At 36.1% G+C, this 19301-nt stretch overlaps 1 protein-coding gene across 1 annotated transcript in view; it reads right to left on the bottom strand.

Annotated features, from left to right (window-relative positions):
• Positions 1-3831: 3831 nt before the first annotated feature.
• Positions 3832-19301, bottom strand: part of NETO2 (neuropilin and tolloid like 2) — a 32104-nt gene continuing 16634 nt past the window's right edge. Inside the window, exons 5-9 of the mRNA XM_049805256.1 lie at positions 16987-17031; positions 16770-16897; positions 12937-13165; positions 7866-7979; positions 3832-4807 (exon numbers count right to left, since the gene is read on the bottom strand). Of these exons, the coding sequence (XP_049661213.1) occupies positions 4227-4807; positions 7866-7979; positions 12937-13165; positions 16770-16897; positions 16987-17031 (1097 nt within the window). The 3' untranslated portion in view covers positions 3832-4226. The remainder of the gene's footprint in view (positions 4808-7865; positions 7980-12936; positions 13166-16769; positions 16898-16986; positions 17032-19301) is intronic.

The raw sequence follows: 19301 nt of genomic DNA, 5'->3' as shown, positions 1-19301 counted from the left end.
TGTAATAGTGTGATCTCAAAGAATATAAAATCAGCTTATCTTTTAGGCTGACATAGATTAGGAATCTTGTTTTGGTAAACAGTCTACAGACCTGAGCAATCATAGGGCTCATACATAGACTTTGAAATAGGGACATGTTAAAGGAAATAGATTTGACTGAGTTTTACTGTGAACACACACATAGAGACTGACCATACGAGAAGATCAAACTGTAGCTATGTTTCAGTATATCCATATGAATTAAGCTGTTCCATTTCAAGCACTAATTTACTCTTGGCTTCTCAGGTATAGGTGCTAAGATCTTTTTTTTTTATTACTTTTGCTATTGGTAGCTTTTACATAAAGGATTATACTCAAATAGTTTGGAAACTTAAATGTTGTTATGATCATTGACATTAAGGACTAAATTGATTTGAAAATAAGGCAAGTCTTTTTTTCCACATTTAGCAGGAGATCTGCTGCTAATGCACAGAATTCTCTGTACCAAGTAAAAAACAAAACAAAGTGTATTTTAATGCCTTAAGTTCTGTGAAGTGTTCACATGACAAGCAACTTTTCTTGTAAGTCAATGACAGCTCTTTTTGTAACCTTTCTTTGTATTGGTTTAGTAAAATAGACAGTAATTCTTATAATATGCCATTATAATTTGTATGCACTATGAGGTCATCTTGTCTATAGCAGACAAGAGAATCTCATGCATTTTAAGTACAAATTAGTATTTCTGTGATTGCTGAAACATTTCAGAGTCAGCAACAGCATTAAGTCTGCTTCCTACACCACTGTCGTCATATCAGTAAATGCAGACATCTCCTTACAGAACTCAAGAATCGTGGTTCTCAGTCACTTTTACTTTTGTGTTGGCCTGTAGGTTTATGTCTACAACTTTTATCTACAACAAATCCTTCTTCATGTTAGATAGTTTGATGTCTAAGCTACTATGATAAAAGGCAAAAATGAATTATTAAATACCAAAAAGTAGTTAATGCTGTTGGTCTTTTCCTGGTCAATGTGTGTCTAGGGAACATATCTTTGCTTATCAGCATTCAGTGTTAACACAGGTTATCAGAGATATGGGTACAATTGAGTGCAAAATCAGGATGCTCCTAGAAATATATGGATTTAAGATGGAGACATGGAAACAGGCTAATAGTACTTAGATATTGCAAGAATATGAAAGGTGATGTTTTTTGATAATGCCAAAGAAAAGTTCAAAGACCACAACATCAGCTCCAACTGGATTGAGCTGCAAAACCAATACTAGATTCTGCTGAAAATGTCAGCTTTCTGCATGCTGAGTGATACCTAGCAGTCCACTCGGTTAGTTTTAATTTGTAATGGAGGGAATTTGATGATGCTGGAAGTGGAATTATGGCTCTAGTAGTTACCACTCATTTCTTAAAGTACAGCTAAGTAACTGAACCCAGCATTACAATGAGATGTATAGATGTTATTTTTTAAACACACCATGCACAAGTTCCTTTCAGATTTTTAGGTTCAATGTTAACGTCACCTTGCTTCTAATAAAACACACACCTATATTTCATTTTCCTGCCCTTACTACTTACAGAAGCTTATAGAAATCATTATTGCTTTGGGTTTCTCTTGCAGATCTGTTCAAGTGTACAGCTATCACCACAGTAAGGGTTGGGTCTGCTATTACAGAAATAATGAAAAGCTTCCTCCAGGAGAGTGTTTGCTCTGTACTGGGCATTGGGAACTGGTATTGGGAATTGGGACCAGGTTTTAACTAGGCCAGGAGTATCTTGTCTTTATTTATCCTAAAGACAAAAAAACATATTAGACAGCAAGGAGGGGGGGAAAGTGAAGCTTGCAGACGTGGGCTCACAGATATTGGGAAAAAGTTACGCACAGAAGACTTGACTGGTTATGGGAGCTCATCTGTATGCTCTGGCCAAAAAGCAGCTGTGTTCTGACCATGTAATCAGAAAGTTACAACAGCAACTGAAATATTATACAGCCCATTTGGTAACTTCTTCAGTAGAGCTTTTGACCTGTTTTCCACAGACTTGGGCTTTGCAGGCTTGCTATTTGTTTTATTATTACAGGTTTACTGTTCAAAGACAACATAACTTAGGAAAGAATAGGGATCACATTATTTTTATCACATGGACAAACATATCTTAAAAAGAATTTAATCATGCAAACCTAGCACTTACAAGTTATATGGATAAAAAAGACCAGTGCAAAACTATGTATGACTTGTTGAAAGAATCTGAAGCTAACAGACTGTCACAAATAACATTCTGTATCACCTAGGTCATGGTGAGATACTTATTACTGAAATCAATGAGAAGTAAATTAAATCTGTCAAGAAATGTTTTAATTAATATTCAAAAATTTTCAAGTAAAAATTAACTAGATTTTTTAAACACTTATCTTCTACATGAAGTGCATCTAAAAATAATGCCTATTTTCATTCTTTCAAATCGAAATATATTCTGGGAGCAGCACAAAAACTGACACCAGGATACAGCCTTAGGGGTCTGATCTATGAGCTTCTGATTAAGTTCTTTCTAGAAATCAGACAGGATTAATTTTGAAGGTGGGAAGTGTTAAAGATGCACAATTCCCCCACCCCCGCCAAACTTCTTACATTCTAGGCATTTGTAAAAAAATTTTTTGTCATTCTAATGAAAATCTGTGATTACAGCTATTGTTCATCTTTTATTTTAAAGAAAAGATTTTTCAGTTGCTAGGGTCGTACTTTTTTTTTCACTACAGTCAGCACAACAAGCACTATGGTTCTACATACATTTGTAAATAAAGGATATGCTCAGGGCAAGCTGGTACGTCATCTTTAGTGAAAGGTTTCCTGTAAACAAAATACCAGAATAAAACGAAACAAACCAGGGAATAAAATGTAGGCTAATGTGGAAGTCGTATTAAGTATTCTTGGCAAATTATGATGTATGCAGCAGCCACTGCATGATATTCAGAGCTGCTAACAGTGACACTGAAACAAGCCTGCTGTACAGGTGCTAGATTTTGATTTAATAAATAGTCTGTACAGTATCAAACTATATATAAAAAGTTTAAAAACCACAATGAGAATTATTATATTTTAAAAATTTTTTTATATTGTAAAAATTTTAAAATTAGGTCCAAACCACCATTAAAAAAGGTATGAAATGTGCAGTTTTGCAAGTGGAAACAAGGGGAACAAGAAGGGTGTCATAAGGGTTAATAAGAGTTGCTTTGTGATTTCTTTCTGTTTCCAGTATCCTCATATACCTGGTAATCACACAGACCTCTGAGCAGTTCTCTCCAGGCAAGGATATGAGCTAAAAGTATCATCACTGATTTCAGTAGGGAAGACTGGGTGCAATAAGGAGTAAAAGGCTATTTTAAGAGACAAATGTACAGTACAGTCTATTTATGTAAATACTTGGAAAACACAGGCACAAAATTGTTTTCTAACTACAGAGCTGTGAAATCAGTGAGCCATATGGATCTATAATATATGTCAGAATATTTTAAAATCCTAAACCTTCTTGAAAGAAAACTGTTCTAAGAGTCTGCATCTAGAATAACATGAGTACTTACTTGTGTTTTAACCAAAAGCTGCAAAGATTACATATTTCCAAATGTACTAAAATTAAAATAACTCAATATTTTTAAAAGGCAGTAATCCTCTTCACTTATTTCTCATAAAGCATAGAGTGAGGAACTGATAATTAAAGGCAATATAAATGGTAGGCAAGATGAAACAGATGGCTGTAACATAATTCTTGAGTCTTAACTGGCACTTAACACTAACTCTACTTTCAATTTGACAAATACAATAAGACACCTATGTTGACATACACATGGTGCACTTAACTACTTTTATTTATGTAACTGAGGTATTAAAATTGTCTTGAAAAGCAGACATCTAAAGAAGAGAAAATGATATGAGGAAGAGAATAGTAGTCATTGTTTTCAGTGTTCAATGATTAGTAGTTGTTGGTTTTTTTCTTCCAATATCCTTAACTTATAATTTCCATGCAAAATCTTTGTCTTACTCCTCCACTAGATAGGTAGCTTGGGAAGATGGGAGGAAATCCACCATTCTTCAGCAAGAATTAGTAATGAAGACTTTCTCAATGAAGTATAATAAGCTAAAAGTGTGTGCATCTCACACGCTGCATATAGTACACTTTTAATATATACACTGTCATTGTACGCAAGCATCTTGTATATACACCGATACCACCTTCGCTAGGAAATTAAAAGTCAATAGATAATGAACCTTGTGCTGTATCTTCTCTTCCCCTAACATAGATTTCACATGGAATCTCCTCCATCACTCTGTCTTCTATGACTTGCTCAGGGCAGTCATGCGCTTGTTTGAAAGTGTAACTACTTTTCTTGAATGTGCTATTAAATGTTTTCATTGGCTGAGGCTGCGCAAATTCATTGCGAAAGGGAAGTTCCATGGAGCTGAGGTTTGTCCTGCTTTGTTTTATGTTAGAGGCCTGGGAGCCACAGTGGTGGTCATGAATGCATCTGGAAGCTGTTGAAGGGCGTCTCATTTTCTGATAGTTTTCAAGTTCTTCTGATAAATCCGCCAAATCCGCAGAAATTTCTTTGTCCCTTAGTGAAAATAGTTCATAATGTGGAGGATCAAATACTTCTTGGAAACCAGTTTTATTGAAAGCAGTCTTGCAAGCCATAACCTTTTTGCGAGGTTGCTTTACTTGTACTAGAATTGAAATGATGAGAAGAACTAAAACTATCCCTGACGTGATGCCAATGATTGTTCCATGAGTTTTGGTGATTTGTTCGAACAATCCAGTTTTTTTCTTTTCTGCAAAGAAAAAATGAGGACTATGATAAGGCTTTTATTATTTTCCACACTTTTGATCACGTATTAAAACAAAGCAAGCTGTATTGTGATTGCCACATAAGTGCCATGTTAATGAAATGACTTAATGGCACTGAAGACTAGACCTGTATGTCAATGGGATTTATCATACTGCATCTGTGCATTTGTTCAGCAAGTCTAATTCCCTGTTTGCATTAGTGGCTAACATATGATAATTCAGTGGCAGGTGGAACTCTGTGGCCAGTGCATGCTGACTCAGCTGGCTGGGATGTGGCTTTAATTCTGAACCTATACTGATCAGTTCATATTCCAAAATCCACGAGTTAAATAGGCTTAAATTAACCTTAAATAGATTAAATATAGCTACAGATGATGCTTCTCTTACCATAGTTTGCTCCTGCTGGTAACATTCCCATTGATGTCAGTAGAAGGAAATCTAGATTTAAAATTATCTAGTTCTTCTTTATAAGTGAAGTATTATCATAGTTATGATACAACAGTGACTGTACTATTTGTTTTCACATCACTTGGAAATTTAATGACTGCATCTGTTGTGTAAGTCTGTTATACCTATTTCAACACAAGGAGCTTTAGCATAGATATATTCCAGTTTTAACAATCCAGTAATCAAGTCAGTTGGGAAAAAAAAAGGGGGGGGGGGAACAAGCCAACCCAAATCATATGACACTTTTGGCTAATACTTCATATGAAAACACACAAGATGGCAGCATCAGAACAAAATCGTTTTCCATACTTAAAATTCTTACTTGAAGATTAAAATTTTCCAGTTGGATTTCTGTTCTGTAAATGTTCTTGTCCTAGGGGACTAAAAGAATTCTACACTGAGACTCTGCAACATTTGCTAATGGGGGAGAAAAGCACTTCAAGACTATGTAGAAGAAAACGTAGTAGCCTAAATGCTGCGTATTACTTTCAGATATCTGGCTCCTGCCATCTGGATGTGTTATGCACCTAAGTACTCCATGCACTCTGCATGGAGAGGGTTATATACCATCATATGCTATTTGAAACAATCCACATATTAAACAGAGACTCCCAAGGAATTGGCTGATAAGAAGTTATGTCTGAAATACAGTTCTACTTCAGAGCTTAGACTGTTTACTGTGAGTTACATTTACACCTTTAATGTGAAGGAGGATAATCTCCCCTTGCCCTGCCTAGCTTACATCTTAGTGTTACCATACTTCATGGGAGGTATGAATTTCAGTGCTATAGCAGTTCTCTCATCTGCATCTAGGTTTCTTAATTCTTGGAAGATATTCTAATCAAAAAGTTGTCATGCAAAAGGTGATTGTCTTCTCCGGTCTCTTAAAAGAAACTGCACACAACTGACTTTTCTATCAGTTTTTGTGTCACTGGGCTTAGGCATAAGACAGGTCACAATATGCTCAGATTTAGGTAGCTATCGATATGGACTAAATAAGAACTCTGTCTGTCTGCAGGAATTGAGCACAATTGTGAGGAGCTTTTTTTTTTAATGCTAGATAGTGCTCATTGGGTTGCATCAGTCTCCCTTCAGTCTACCTTAGCTGGTAATATGCATCCAGTCTTCAGCTGTCTCTTAATTATCTGCTGTGCAAGTATTACAGCACAATTTAGTATTCAACATAAAACATGGTAAGTTAGTCAGCACCAGATACAGGAATTTACAAATACTGGGAAAGACACCTTCTTCACATTGCGATACAGTTTTCATGGAATTAATTTTTTAAATACTGCAGTACATGAGTGAAGTGTGGATTCTAGGCAAGATTCTAGAAAGCAGTTGGTAAAGATGGGAAAGAGGTCTAGAAAGTGCACTTAAGAGGGAACATTGAATATTATCAAAGCTAAGGATTGTTTAGAGGAAGCTTAGTTTTACACTGGAAACTTGGGAGTTATGGATCAATTATGTTAACTGACAAGCTTCCATAATATACCTTGCATTAGAGTATTTATTAGTGGTGTGAAGTTTTTTGTTTGCCCAAAATGCAATTTCTAAGTAGTTTTTAAAAAATATTTATTTAGTAGAAATTTAAGCAGCATTTGTGTGTTGAAAAGCCATTTTATTTTAAGATTTTCTGTAGAGAAGGTTTTGACCCTTCCTGCAGGGTCAGTTTCTCTTTCAAATGGAGTACATGTTTAAATCTTTCTGGAGTTTTGTGTTCAGACCTGTTTATGCCATTCTATTTGTCAAAAAAACCCCAAGCTCAAGCTGGTTGTTTCATTATTTTCTTTTAGCAAGAAAAATTGTTGACCTTAAACTGGCTTTGTTCCAACTCTGAAAATTCAGTTATTATTGAAGTACAGGTGAATATATTTGTGCTTTAGCAGAATAACAATTTCCTCAAGTAATGAGAATTTTTCCTACAAAACCTGATATTGAAACAAGTCTTTACTGTAGTTCTGATGGTTTAAACAATACTGCCCTCCCCCATGTTCTAGAAGCAGTGATTTACACGTGTCCATTTTCTGTAAGCGACAACTTCTTGCTTCCCAACAATTCCCCCTTCCTCCCATCCTTTCTCATACCATATGCAGCAGTTGCACTTACCCCGAGATAATCTGTGATTAACAACTTAAAGCAAATGTTTTAAAATTGTATTTATTTTTGAAGATTGTTACTTCTATTTCAGCTCTGAGAAAAGCTTTTTGTGCTGGAAGGCTTGTCTGTCTTTTTCCAACTCTGTATTTTTTCTCTAAAAGGTATTACCTGTCCCTGTGATCCTTGCTTCATTTAAAGTTTAGAAATGGACAGGATGCAACCTGGCAAATACTGAATTCTATTTCCTCTTAAGCTGACATCCTTTTAAAATAGAGAATATATGCTGAAGAGGAAGAAATTTAATCATAAAGCAGTAAGGTCAATATTCAGGATGTTACATGTCTCCTGAGTTTAAATAAAAAATTTGGAACACCTTCCTGAGATTAGTAAATAGCTGTCTTCAGCATATTTCCAGGAAAAAGACATTTCATGCCTTTCTTGAAAGGCAATCTGACCAGGCTAGTTCATAAAGGCTATACTTTGCACCATATTCACCTCTGCAGTGATTTTCGTCCCAAGGGTATGCACAGTTTTGAATGCCATTGCAGACTAAAGAATTATTGATGCACATGTTGCTATGGCAGAAGTAAGTGTTGCCTGAGCAGGGAGCTGCAGGAGAGAAGAGAAAGAAAACATTAGGAATTTTTCAGTAATTGATGCATTGCAATAAAAAATTCCTGTTATTTTTTTTAACATGCATACTCATTCTTTATCTGTGTTTTAAATGCAATCACTTTTTTTGCACCTCATTAATTATCAGATTATTTACTCTCTATGCATGTGGTTGCTTTCAGGTCTATTGTCAATGCTACAAAAAAAAAATTATTGCTCAAAATGGGTAGCAGATAGAGACAGTTGCCCAACACAGATAATGGAAGAAGGCTTTAATACTTGCCTTTAAAAACTTAATACTTAAAAATCGCATGCTTATCATCAATTATATATTTATTCAGTCTGCTGTGCATCTGCTATGTAGATGTTGTGAAGCAGTTCCTGAACATCTGCATTTTAGAGCCCATTAATATCTTAAGGCAAATCTGATTTCAGCTTGTGGAGGACTGCTTCAGTAATTGCAAGAGATTTCAGTAACTGGAGGCATCTAAGTCATTCCTGCTTGTGAATCAAAGCTCTTAGATCCTTCTATTAGAGCTAATGCAGGGATTAAGAGAGTAGTTTAGCTTTTTATCTATCTGTCTATATATAGTTAGAAATTTGAAAAAATAAATTAACTAGAAAGTAGCCCTAAAGATTTTATGTTTCCATGAATGTTTGTTATAGCTCCTTGACATTAGAAATATATATTAAAAAAATAGTAATAATTCTTTTCAGGATGTTGTATAATATACATAGGGAATTCTTTATGAATTCAGGGCACTGGTCAAGAAATTGATTTTTCCCTTTGTCTCAGTAATGTGGTATTTTTATGATAGAAATGTCTATTATTAGTGGAGTCAGTTACATATTAAACAGCAAAGATGTGTGATAGACATTCTACTACTTGGTTTCATAGAAAGAATTTATTCTTGAGCAGTCTGGATTCTCTGAAACATAGTGCGAAACCCAAAGGGTACAGCAAAGGAGGGTGACTAGTCCTGAATACAATGTTTCTCGCTTATTCCTTCTGTTAGGCTTCAGAGTCTCAGTGACAAAGAGTTACGCCTAAGAGAAAAGAAAATTCAAACCTTTAATTCTGAATTTGCATTCCTTAAATCTAATATGCATTTTCCTCCCATTTTTTACTCCACTGAATTTTGGTAACCTATGCTTGTTGGTTTTAAGCTTTTGTATTTGCTTCCTGTTATTGCTTAACCCCTGGGAACCTGGCAAGAAGTTCCATATAGGAAGCTTGTGCTTTAGTTGTAGCAGTACTTTAACGTAATACAGAATATATTTAGAGTGTATTTTGGAAAAGTTTATCTATGTAATTTCAGTGTTTAACAATGTCATGGTAGCTATCGTGTATCTTCCTCGCTCAACTGAGTTGAGAATTTAATTGTTTGGAAAGTTGATTAGTCTCAAGAACACTGCTTTAAAATATGATCAATACTTAGGAAGATATAGATCATTATTTCAGTTATGATTGAGATGTGATGTTAGGCGCAAGCAGGGTCAGGTGCCCTGGGAGGAACAGAGACACAGTGAGTGTGCAGGGATGAGGCTGGGAAAACCAAAGCCTACCTGGAGTTGAATATGGTGCGGGACATGAAATGCAACAGGAAGGGCTTCTTCAAGTGCATCAGCAACAAAAGGAAGGCCAAGGAAAATATGGGCCTACTACTGAATGGGACAGAGTGGAGCTTCCCTCGATGCCTGGGAAGGCTGATAGAACAAATAATCCTGGAAACCATTTCCAAACATATTAGGGATAAGTACTGGGAGTAGTCAGCATGGATTTATGAGGAGAAAATCATGCTTGACCAACCTGATTGCACTCTGTGATGAAATTACTAGCTTAGATGATAAGAGAGCGGTGGATGTTTTATATCCTGACTTTAGCAAGGCTTCCAAAACTGTATCCCATAATATCCTTGTAGATAAACTGATGCAGTACAGACTACATAGGAAGACAGTGAAGTGGACTGAAAACTGACTGAACTGCCAGGCTTAAAGGGTTGTGATCAGAGGCACAAAGTCCAGCTGGAGGCTGTCACTAGTGGTGTATCCCAGGGGGCAACAGTGAGGCCAACACTGTTTAACCTCTTCATTAATGACCTGGGTCTTTGCAGAGACTGCACCCTCACCAAATTTGTAGATGATACAAAACTGGGAGGAGTGGCTGACAGACCAGACAGTTGTGCTGCCATTTGAGAAGGCTGGAGAAACGGGTTGATAGAAACCTCAGAAATGTTCATGATGCAGACTACAAAATAAAAGGCTCTTGGCCTTATTAGCACACATGGGGAGAAAAGACTTAGGTAGTTTTTCCTCCTGAATTTGGAAAGAAAGATTGTGCAAGCATCATTTAAAGATAATAGCTTAAAAAGGCTATGTATGTAACAGGCTACAATATCTACTAAAATATTTCTGACTGTGAGATAATGGAAGATCTATGAAATTCGTGTCCAGAGTGGTTGTCATAGATTCATGTGTATCTGCTGGTGTTTCCATATGGATCCGTATGGTGTTGTAGTTCTTTTGGAGGCACAGAGGAAGATGTAAGACACATTACCTTTCTTACTTCCCTGAACGGGGGAAATTTTTCATGTTTCTATATTTTTGGATGATGCATTCTGCTGTTGCTTCTCCATCAGCCAGCACAGTCTCTATTTTACATTCCTGTGTAGTCCCTTTAATATTTTGGGGGGATGGCTTTTGTTCACAAGTTCAGAAAGATGGGACAAATGGACTTCACTTCCCTTTTGTTTGTTATTTGGGGAGTACTAAGTCTAAAAGCCACAATGACTGATCAGTTCCAGTCCAGGACTTCAAGGACATAGCTGGACTCTTCCCATAACAGCTGCCTAAGACTGATGCAATGTTCACAGTGTTCTTTGTATCTAGCATTATTCATGTATTGAATCAAGCCAAAAATCAAATACATTGATTTTTAACATTGCTGTTAGCTGAATTTGTCAAATCTGCAAGCAGCACTAGGTGTGTTAGGTGACTGTCATGCACAATTAGTGCATTTATGTAAATCTTTTCAGAAATATTGATTGTTTTCATGGTTGGCTTCATACAATTACAAATCATTAGTAAGGCAGAAGAGAAAGATAGCTTAATGATCTGAAAATAAGATAAGTGCAGATTCACTTTTTTCAGTTAGAAAAGTTGCTTATCACTAGATTATTTAAAAATACATGAAACATTTTTCAGATAATAGTTTTCAATTACCTTATCCAAGAAAGACAGTATCTCAAGTTAGAAGATAAATAAGAATAAGCACGTACCTTTGCAGATTTTCTTCTGCCAATGACTTTTGAGTTGCTTTAAAATCATAAGTTTGGAAAGTTACCTATCTTTAGGACTAGTTACTGTTTTAACCTCTTGCACTCAAAAAAAAAAACCAAACCCATTAAAAAAAAAATTGAAAAACCCAAACTCAACAAAAAGAGAAAAAAAGCAAAACCTACTCCAATATTTACTACAAAATAGATAATTTCCCTGGCAAAGTTCATAGCATTTTCTAGATTGAAAGCTGGAATACTATCACTAATATTAATAATTGTATTGAAATAAAAGCTACTGGAAAAGCAGTTATCAATATTGCAAGTTGTGCTTAAAACTCATATTTACTGAAATTCACAGTATCTAAAGCTTATTAAATGCCTATTGTAGGTTAAACAATAGACTAGTTTGAAACATGCAATTGTTTATTACTACCATGTACGCAAAGTAAGCAATAAGCTATTTCTCTTACAAGTCTCTGTTACTTCAGAAAGATTGTCTTATAAAAAGTAACTTTTCTCCTGTGTTAAACTTTACTGCTCTAATGGAACAGAAAATAAAATCTACTTGTTAACTGTAACCTGAACTTTTCTGCAAGGTGGTGACCAAGATCCCTTTCAGGACTGGCTACAGACATGTTAGTTCTGTTGAAAAAGTTCTTTGACAGGAAGTCTGTACTACTTATTCTTCAAGAACTTTTTAAAAACCTGTAGCACAAGCATAGGTCTGATTTCCTGAAGTGGTAGACATGTTTTATTCAGCTCTCCCCATGTATCTCAGATCTGCTCTGCAGTTCTATAACTTAGTCTACTTTAGCGCTGAAGATGCCACTTATTTTCAGCTTCTGCAATGTGGGCAATGTCATCCTTCGTAAATAAGTGAGGCAACAAAATTCCATCAAGTTCAGAGAGAAAGCACTTACAAGAAAATACCACAAAAAGCATGCTTTCAAGAAACATCTTAATTTACAATGAGAATAAAGACTATCTCTAACCCAGGCTATGGAATCCAAACAGAAATCCAGACTGCATTTATGGCTCTGCTTTTAACATAGCCTTCTTAAATAAATTTGAATTTAACTGCTTATCCATGGTTGTGTGACACAACTGGGCTTTGCTAAAGGAGCATGTGTGGGATCATTTAGAACCACATGCAGCTGAGAAGGAGATAGCAGCTTAGGTCTAGCTGGAGTGGGTGTAGTTCCAGATCTGAAATTGAAGGTAGAGCTGTGGATAGGAAGAAGATCCAGACTCTGCAGGGTCACATGTGTTTTCTAGCCTTCTGAACATCCAGTGTGGGCTTGAGAAGAGCCTGTTGCGGTGTCTGGCAGGGAACTGGAAGATGGGGGCTAGTGGGAGAGCACATGTCGGTCCCACTGCTGTCTTTTTTAAGTAAGTCTGTGTTCATTTGTAGAACTCTTTGTGAGAAGGACATAGCCTAGGGCTGTATTATTACTGAATTCAAATGAAAAATAAACCTTTTAAGAACAGAGGAAAGTCTTTCTCCAGGAACCATGCTTGTAACTGTAATAAAGCAAGTATTTAATTTACCTGCTAGTATGTGAAACAGAAAAAACCTTTTCCGTGTACTCCTGCTGCATAATATATAGCTGATGCTTTTCCTAAAATATCTTAAGTACCCTGATACCAGGAGAATAGGCGCTTGAAAATCTACTTACGATCCACAAATGAAGTGAACAGCATTCTGAATCTGCTTAGTCTACTGCCTTCATCTGCCCACATTCGTACCACACCTGTCCCAGTCTGTAGCATGACATCGTTTGCTACAGTGCTGCAAAACTTTGCCTTCAGGTTTTCAATAGAACTACTTCCATCGTATACAGCAACAAAGTTTCTTTTGCACTCATTTGAATGCTCCATTTGATAGTCCAGAAATCGCAAATAAATCTGTTAGAAAAGAGAAATTAATGTCTCTAGGAAAAGTAATACAGAGAAGACAGTTTTCTTTCTTAGCAAATCTTGAATAGGATGTTTTTTCCCCTTACACATATGTGTAACTCCCAATTCACAACACTTAAAACTTACATTTTCTCATTAAATGTCAATGTGCAGTATTACTTGAAATTTGTCTTAAGTATCTGTTTCACTTCTCTGCCTCCCCAAAACAATCTTAATAATTTACTCTGATGTATTTCTGCTCCCCTTGAAAAAAACCTAAAAAGCAACACACTTGCTGAAGAAAGCCCTAAGCAGCTCTGCTAAATGTGCACTCTATTACTCTAGAAGAGATACAAGAAACGCATAAATGTGCTGAAAGAATTTTAATGGTATTTTGACTGTTCTCTTTTCTTTCTTTTTAATTCATAAAAACAATGTTAAAATATAAGGGAAGGAGTCTAGTCAGAAAAGCTCTGAAGTAAAATAAGAAAATTAAAATGTGTTGCTTCAGAATGAGAGCTAATTACTGAACCATAGCAGTTTTAAGGAAGACAAACCATGACATCAGGAGTAATTTGAATAAAAATGGAAGCAGGAGAAAAGTAAGCTAGCTGTCTAGGAAGAGTTAATAAATTTAAGCCAATCTTAATTCCTCCAAAAGCAGAAATCTAATCCAAGAGAAGGCAGTATATGTGTTAGAACATATGCAGCAAGGAAATTAGAAGACCAAGATGGCACTTGAAGAGGAAGCAAATAATTTATTTTGCTGGAGCAGGAAACTTGTGCAACTTGTGCAAGATTGTAACTCAGAATTACATGAAAAGATCACAGGGCTTTTTAGTCTTTTGAATGGTTGTTTTGGAATTCTCAAAATTCTACTGAAAGTTGATGAGATGTAAGTCACTTAATCATACTGCAAAGTCCATCTTTAAAAATTCCTCAGCTAGCCATTAGTTTGACAGAGAAGAAATCTATCCACATGGAGGCTGAGGTCTCCTGTTCTGTGGGAGAAGAGATGCTCCTCCTATATCCATGAGGTCTTCAGTACGTTCCTCAGACAAGCTTGGATCTAGATTGTATGCGTTTTGAGTACAGTTTACAATTACCTCTCTGGCTGATACTAGGGATGCTAAAGACCTTTGCACAGTGTAGTTTTTCATGCATCTGCCTAATGACAAGAATCTCAAATTCTAGTTTGTGAAGCTGGGAAGACAGGGTAGATGAATGCCATGCTTACTACTGCTATGTTACCTGTTTTTCTGCCCTTCTGGCATATCTCACTTTTAACCTCAGCTAGTGCCAAACCCTTTTAAAACTGAATTTTAAAGAATTCACTAAACCAAAACTAACCACCTTTGGGGGTGGGAGGGGAAGATACCCCCCATATACACTTAACAGGCTCTAATGAAAACGTGGTAAAAGAGCACAGGAAAAGACAGGTGACACTTGCACACCCTGGCTTTTCCCTTCCGGTGTCCTCCAGAGGCAGGTTGCCAGGACCGTCTCCCCTTGCACGTTCTGTGAAAAGGTGCAGCCTGTGCCATATTATTTCAGGCTTCATCTCACTGTTTTGTGATTTTCAGTAAATATATATGTGTGTGTATATATATATCCCCCCCCCCCCCCCCCCCCCCCCCCGCTGTCTTTGTTAGATTTACTGCTGGAAATTCACAGCTAAATTAAGAACCTGTCTTCCACTGATGTCTTATCTCACAAACATGGGCGTGAGCTGTAAGTGCTACTATTTGGGCTGATATATGGTATTTTCATTTAATGACTGACCTTATATATCTGCTGTAAAATTACAATGGAAGCTAAAAATAAATTAGCAAGCTTTTAGTAGAGCTATTCTATGTATGAAAAAAAAAGAAATAATACCATTAGAAGAGCTCAGCTCTGCAAAAGCTCCTTCTGGTTAGTGTGTTAGGCAAGTAAATATAAAAGGTCCTCGCTCTTAGATTATTTTGATTATTCTAGTAATTTTCTGAAATCTAGAGGTAATGTATTAAAGATCTGTTATGCATATTTTAAAAGTCCTTTCGTTGCTGCAGTTGTGTCAGTTTTAAAAATTTATTTTTATTACAAAATCAAATTGAGGAAATTAAAAATATCTCTGCTTATTTTTCTCAAGAGACTGCACCATATCAGATCTAATGGATTTCATCATCGTAATTCTGCTAGAATTTAAGCTTAACCCATACGCTGTCAGAATACTAAGAATTCTTTTTCTGTAATGTTTTAACTCAGTAATTTAGGATGATGATCTAATCTCAGGACTGACCCAACTATAACTCTGTCTTCTGGCAACATTCAATAATTTATTAAAATACTTAAACATAAGACCTGGTGCACTCAAGTGGCAATGTAGAGAGAAAATGGTTTTATTATTGTTTCTGGAAGAACTGCTACTATTACTTAGACTAGTATAGGGCTCTTGGGAGTTGAGTCACTTCCTCAAAGTCTCAAATATATTAATGGAGTTTTAGTTTCTTTCTTGTCTTGTCCTCTTATTACCACCTTTTAGGTTGCTGTTTCAGAACTAATTTGGAAATTGCTGAATAGGGCTGGTTATTAACTATTAGGAGTATTTAAGAAGGCATAGAGTAGGTTTGTCATCTTGGCAGCTACTGCTTAAAAATATTTCTTAATTTCTATGTACATGCAAGCAGTGGTATGTGCTTTAATATACAGAAGCAAAATTAGACGTGTATGTTATATGGAGAAAAATATGTATTCTTCAGTGCAACTTATAAGTAATTAACAAGTATCTGTTCCTGAAACATATACCTGTTGTTTGTTTTTTTAAGCAGGCTATATAGCTATTGTACTTTGGAATTATGAATAGGATTTTATCCTTCTCTTTGCCCAATAATAAAGCTCAAGTTGTATTTAACAAGCACAAGATAGTGATGTTTTCGTAAGCAGTCACTAGTTCTGCAAACACAATCATAAATACCAGGTACCTAGGTAACTGATGCTGATTTTTGGCGCAAGCAGCTAATATGCCCCTTTAGGGTTTGGGCAGAAAAGCTCTAGCAAATTTTATTGTGGCACTTTAAGAGGGTGTGATCCTACAGCTAAGTCAGAAGAGAAAGAGTGATAATTCCTCAGCTGTTTCCAGGTAAAGCCTTTCATTTTAGCTCAGACTGCTGATGAAAGTGGGTTTTAAGGTGCTGGATTGTGAATTAGACAGGGGAGGAGCAGGTCAATGTTCTGTTGACTTTGAACAGAACCAAATTCTCCAACAGAACCACTACAGGCAAAATTTTAAACCATGCAGCAAAATCTACTGGAATTTATCAAAGCTGTTAGCTAGCATTTTGCCTGTGGTCTTCCAATAAAACCAGAGTCCAAGTCAAATGCCCTTGAAAATTGTTGCTTAAACAGTTTTTACAGTTATTTTGTGGTTTAAGTTTCAAATAATAGGAAGACAACACTGTAGACTTGTTGTATAGGTTTAATTTCAGAAACAGACCTCTGTCTGGATTTCCTAAGCCACTGATAGATGATTCATTTCAAGTGAAACATTATGCAAACCATAGCTAGTGACTATTACCTGTTACTAATAACTTGGGAAACCCATTATATACTGAATGATATGAGTGAAACCCACCTTAGCATTTGGAGTAGCTTTAATTGTCCATATGCAGTCAACTGCTTGTCCCGGTTTTGTTTTTCCTTCTTGTTCTACTTGACTGGAACGTACTATTCCATCAGCTCCAGAGAGCTCAAATTGACAGTCTAGGGAGAAGATATACCTTGGTGTCAAATGCAATATGATATTAATTTAAAATTTCATGTATAAAGAAATTGTTACTGTAATACTAGACCTGGTATGGGATTTAAAATACCTCCTAGGTAAGTGAAGTCAGGATCTGTAATAGAAAGAAGTAATGAATTACAGGGGCTATCAGTGCTTGAGAATCACTTCAGTGTTTAGTATAATCTGTCCATTTTTTATTATGTCACAATACAAACTGCCAGAAAGTTTACTGAATCAGTTGGAGGGTACAGAGACAGTATTATTCTTTTTTTTAGATTATAACATTATTCCACAAAGATCCGCCTTGTCTATATAAAGTAAGCTCAGATTTCCAGCATAACACCAAAAATTACTATTAGGTATTTTATTCCTACATTACATTCTGAATTTAATTATACCAGTTTTCACTGAAATCACTGGAGCTGCACAAGAATATGGGGGACCTTTCTGTGTCTATCATCTTTATCAGATTGCTGTCTGTCTAGTTCTGAAAAATTTGAACTGGAGTAGTTTAGTAGAATATATGAACACTTCGAAATTGCTAATTTCTATTAATAAAGAATATAAAGAAGGACTGTTCAATACTAAAGATACTTTTTCCTTGGGTAACCATGCCTCTTAGGCCAGGTAGCACAGTTCTAGACATCATTTATGAAGGCAGAATTTCACCTTGAGTGCTCCTCTATCTCCTCTCTTCTAAATGTGATGTGTAGGTAGTGTATGTATCTGTAGTATACACTGTAGTAATATACAGTATGCATACTGCTAGTGAAGTAAGAATATACTTTTTCATACTGGTTAACTGATGGTACTTGACTTAACTGGGACTAGGGCTTGGCTAAAAATGGGTCTGTAATGGGCTGGGATGTCCAAGGCTTACATTTCAGTGATCCAGGTTGGTGTTTCCTTACAAATCGGCATAGAAACTCGCAAAATGCACCCATTCACAGCTGTGGCATAGAGAATCACCACAGAAATCGCACAAATCATAGTGTGTGTGTGTGTGTGTGTGAAATGTTAGTCTATGCAAAGAAAGAACTAGTTCATGCAAAAGTGCATGCCTGTTTTGTACAAAATTCTTTTCCAAATGAAGATGCAGAATTTGGCTCTTTCTGTGATCTTATGAATGTTTTTCTGTACAGGGAGTTTATCACTTCCCCTAAAATGCCTCAGTCCTGAGCTTAAGACTCAGTACAGCTGAGAAAATGCCTTCTTTGCCCTCCTTTGTTTTAGTTACCTGTAGTGAAATCTATGATCGATGTATGCAAAATTCTGGGAAATTTTCTGCCTTCTTTGTGAACTGGTTTTTCTTAATGAAGTGGGGATGTATGTGCATGTCCCCTTCCATTTTCACGCTCCCAAAATATTTTACCACACTCCATGTAAATGCAGAGGAAAGAAAAGGAGAGCGTCAATCCTTCAGTTGCTACAATCTATTGTGAAAATAATATACAGTTTAAATGTATATTTCAAGTTCCAGCCTGGAACTAGGCTAAGTTAGTTTTGAAAGTGATGTTAATGAAATTACTTTGGAAATGGTTTTAGCAAAATACCTAAGTACTGTCCCTAAGAAAACATTTTAGCATGTTATTCCCAGTGGAGTGGTCACCATGTTAATCTGAAGAGTTTCCAAGTCTAAATCTGTAGTAAGGTATACAGTTCTATAAGCAGTAATATATAATCATGTATAGTGTTTTCATGTGCTTTAGGGGTAAAGACCAGTTGGGTAAAGATGACATTAAAAAGTTATGCCTGTGTATAGAATTACAGTAGTAGTAGAGGTGACATCTGTATATAGTCTTTTGTCCCAAAGGACAATAAAATGCTGATAACTACACATACAGTATCTATGAACTACAGCAGTCAAGCATTGCACAAGGACATCAGGTCAAATTTTCTTGTAAAAAGAATGCCCTGCCAGTTTTAAGTGGCCCCACAGAGCAGATGTACTTTTTGTTTGTCTAAAGGCACTGTCAGCACATTATCCTCTCCTTCATACCCTGTAAACTACACAGTACTTTGAGCAAAGAACAATTCTGTTGTCTGAGCCTGTGCTTTGAGGGATATGAGAGCTGATGCTTGGACTGTATAGGTGTTTCCTCTGGCTTTTCAGAATGGAGATTTAAAATGTTTTGCATCTGGCTGTAAGTGCTATTGTAGATTTGCTTCAGGTTTTTTTGTTATAGTGTCTTATATTCCTAGAAGACAGGCTGTTAAAAATGACAGCTATTTGTCTACATAAATGCTCTTTCCATTACTACCACTGGTGAAACTGGTACAAGTTGGAGTAACAAAGAGGGAAGTTGCTAAAGCCTTCAGCATGAACAAGATCAACTGATTTCTTCACTAGCAAACTATAGACCTGTAATTTCCTTCAGTCAA

This window comes from Accipiter gentilis, chromosome 7 (genome assembly GCF_929443795.1).
Source record: "Accipiter gentilis chromosome 7, bAccGen1.1, whole genome shotgun sequence".
In the NCBI taxonomy this organism is placed as follows: Eukaryota; Metazoa; Chordata; class Aves; order Accipitriformes; family Accipitridae; genus Astur; species Astur gentilis.
This window is presented reverse-complemented; position numbering and strand designations above follow the sequence as displayed.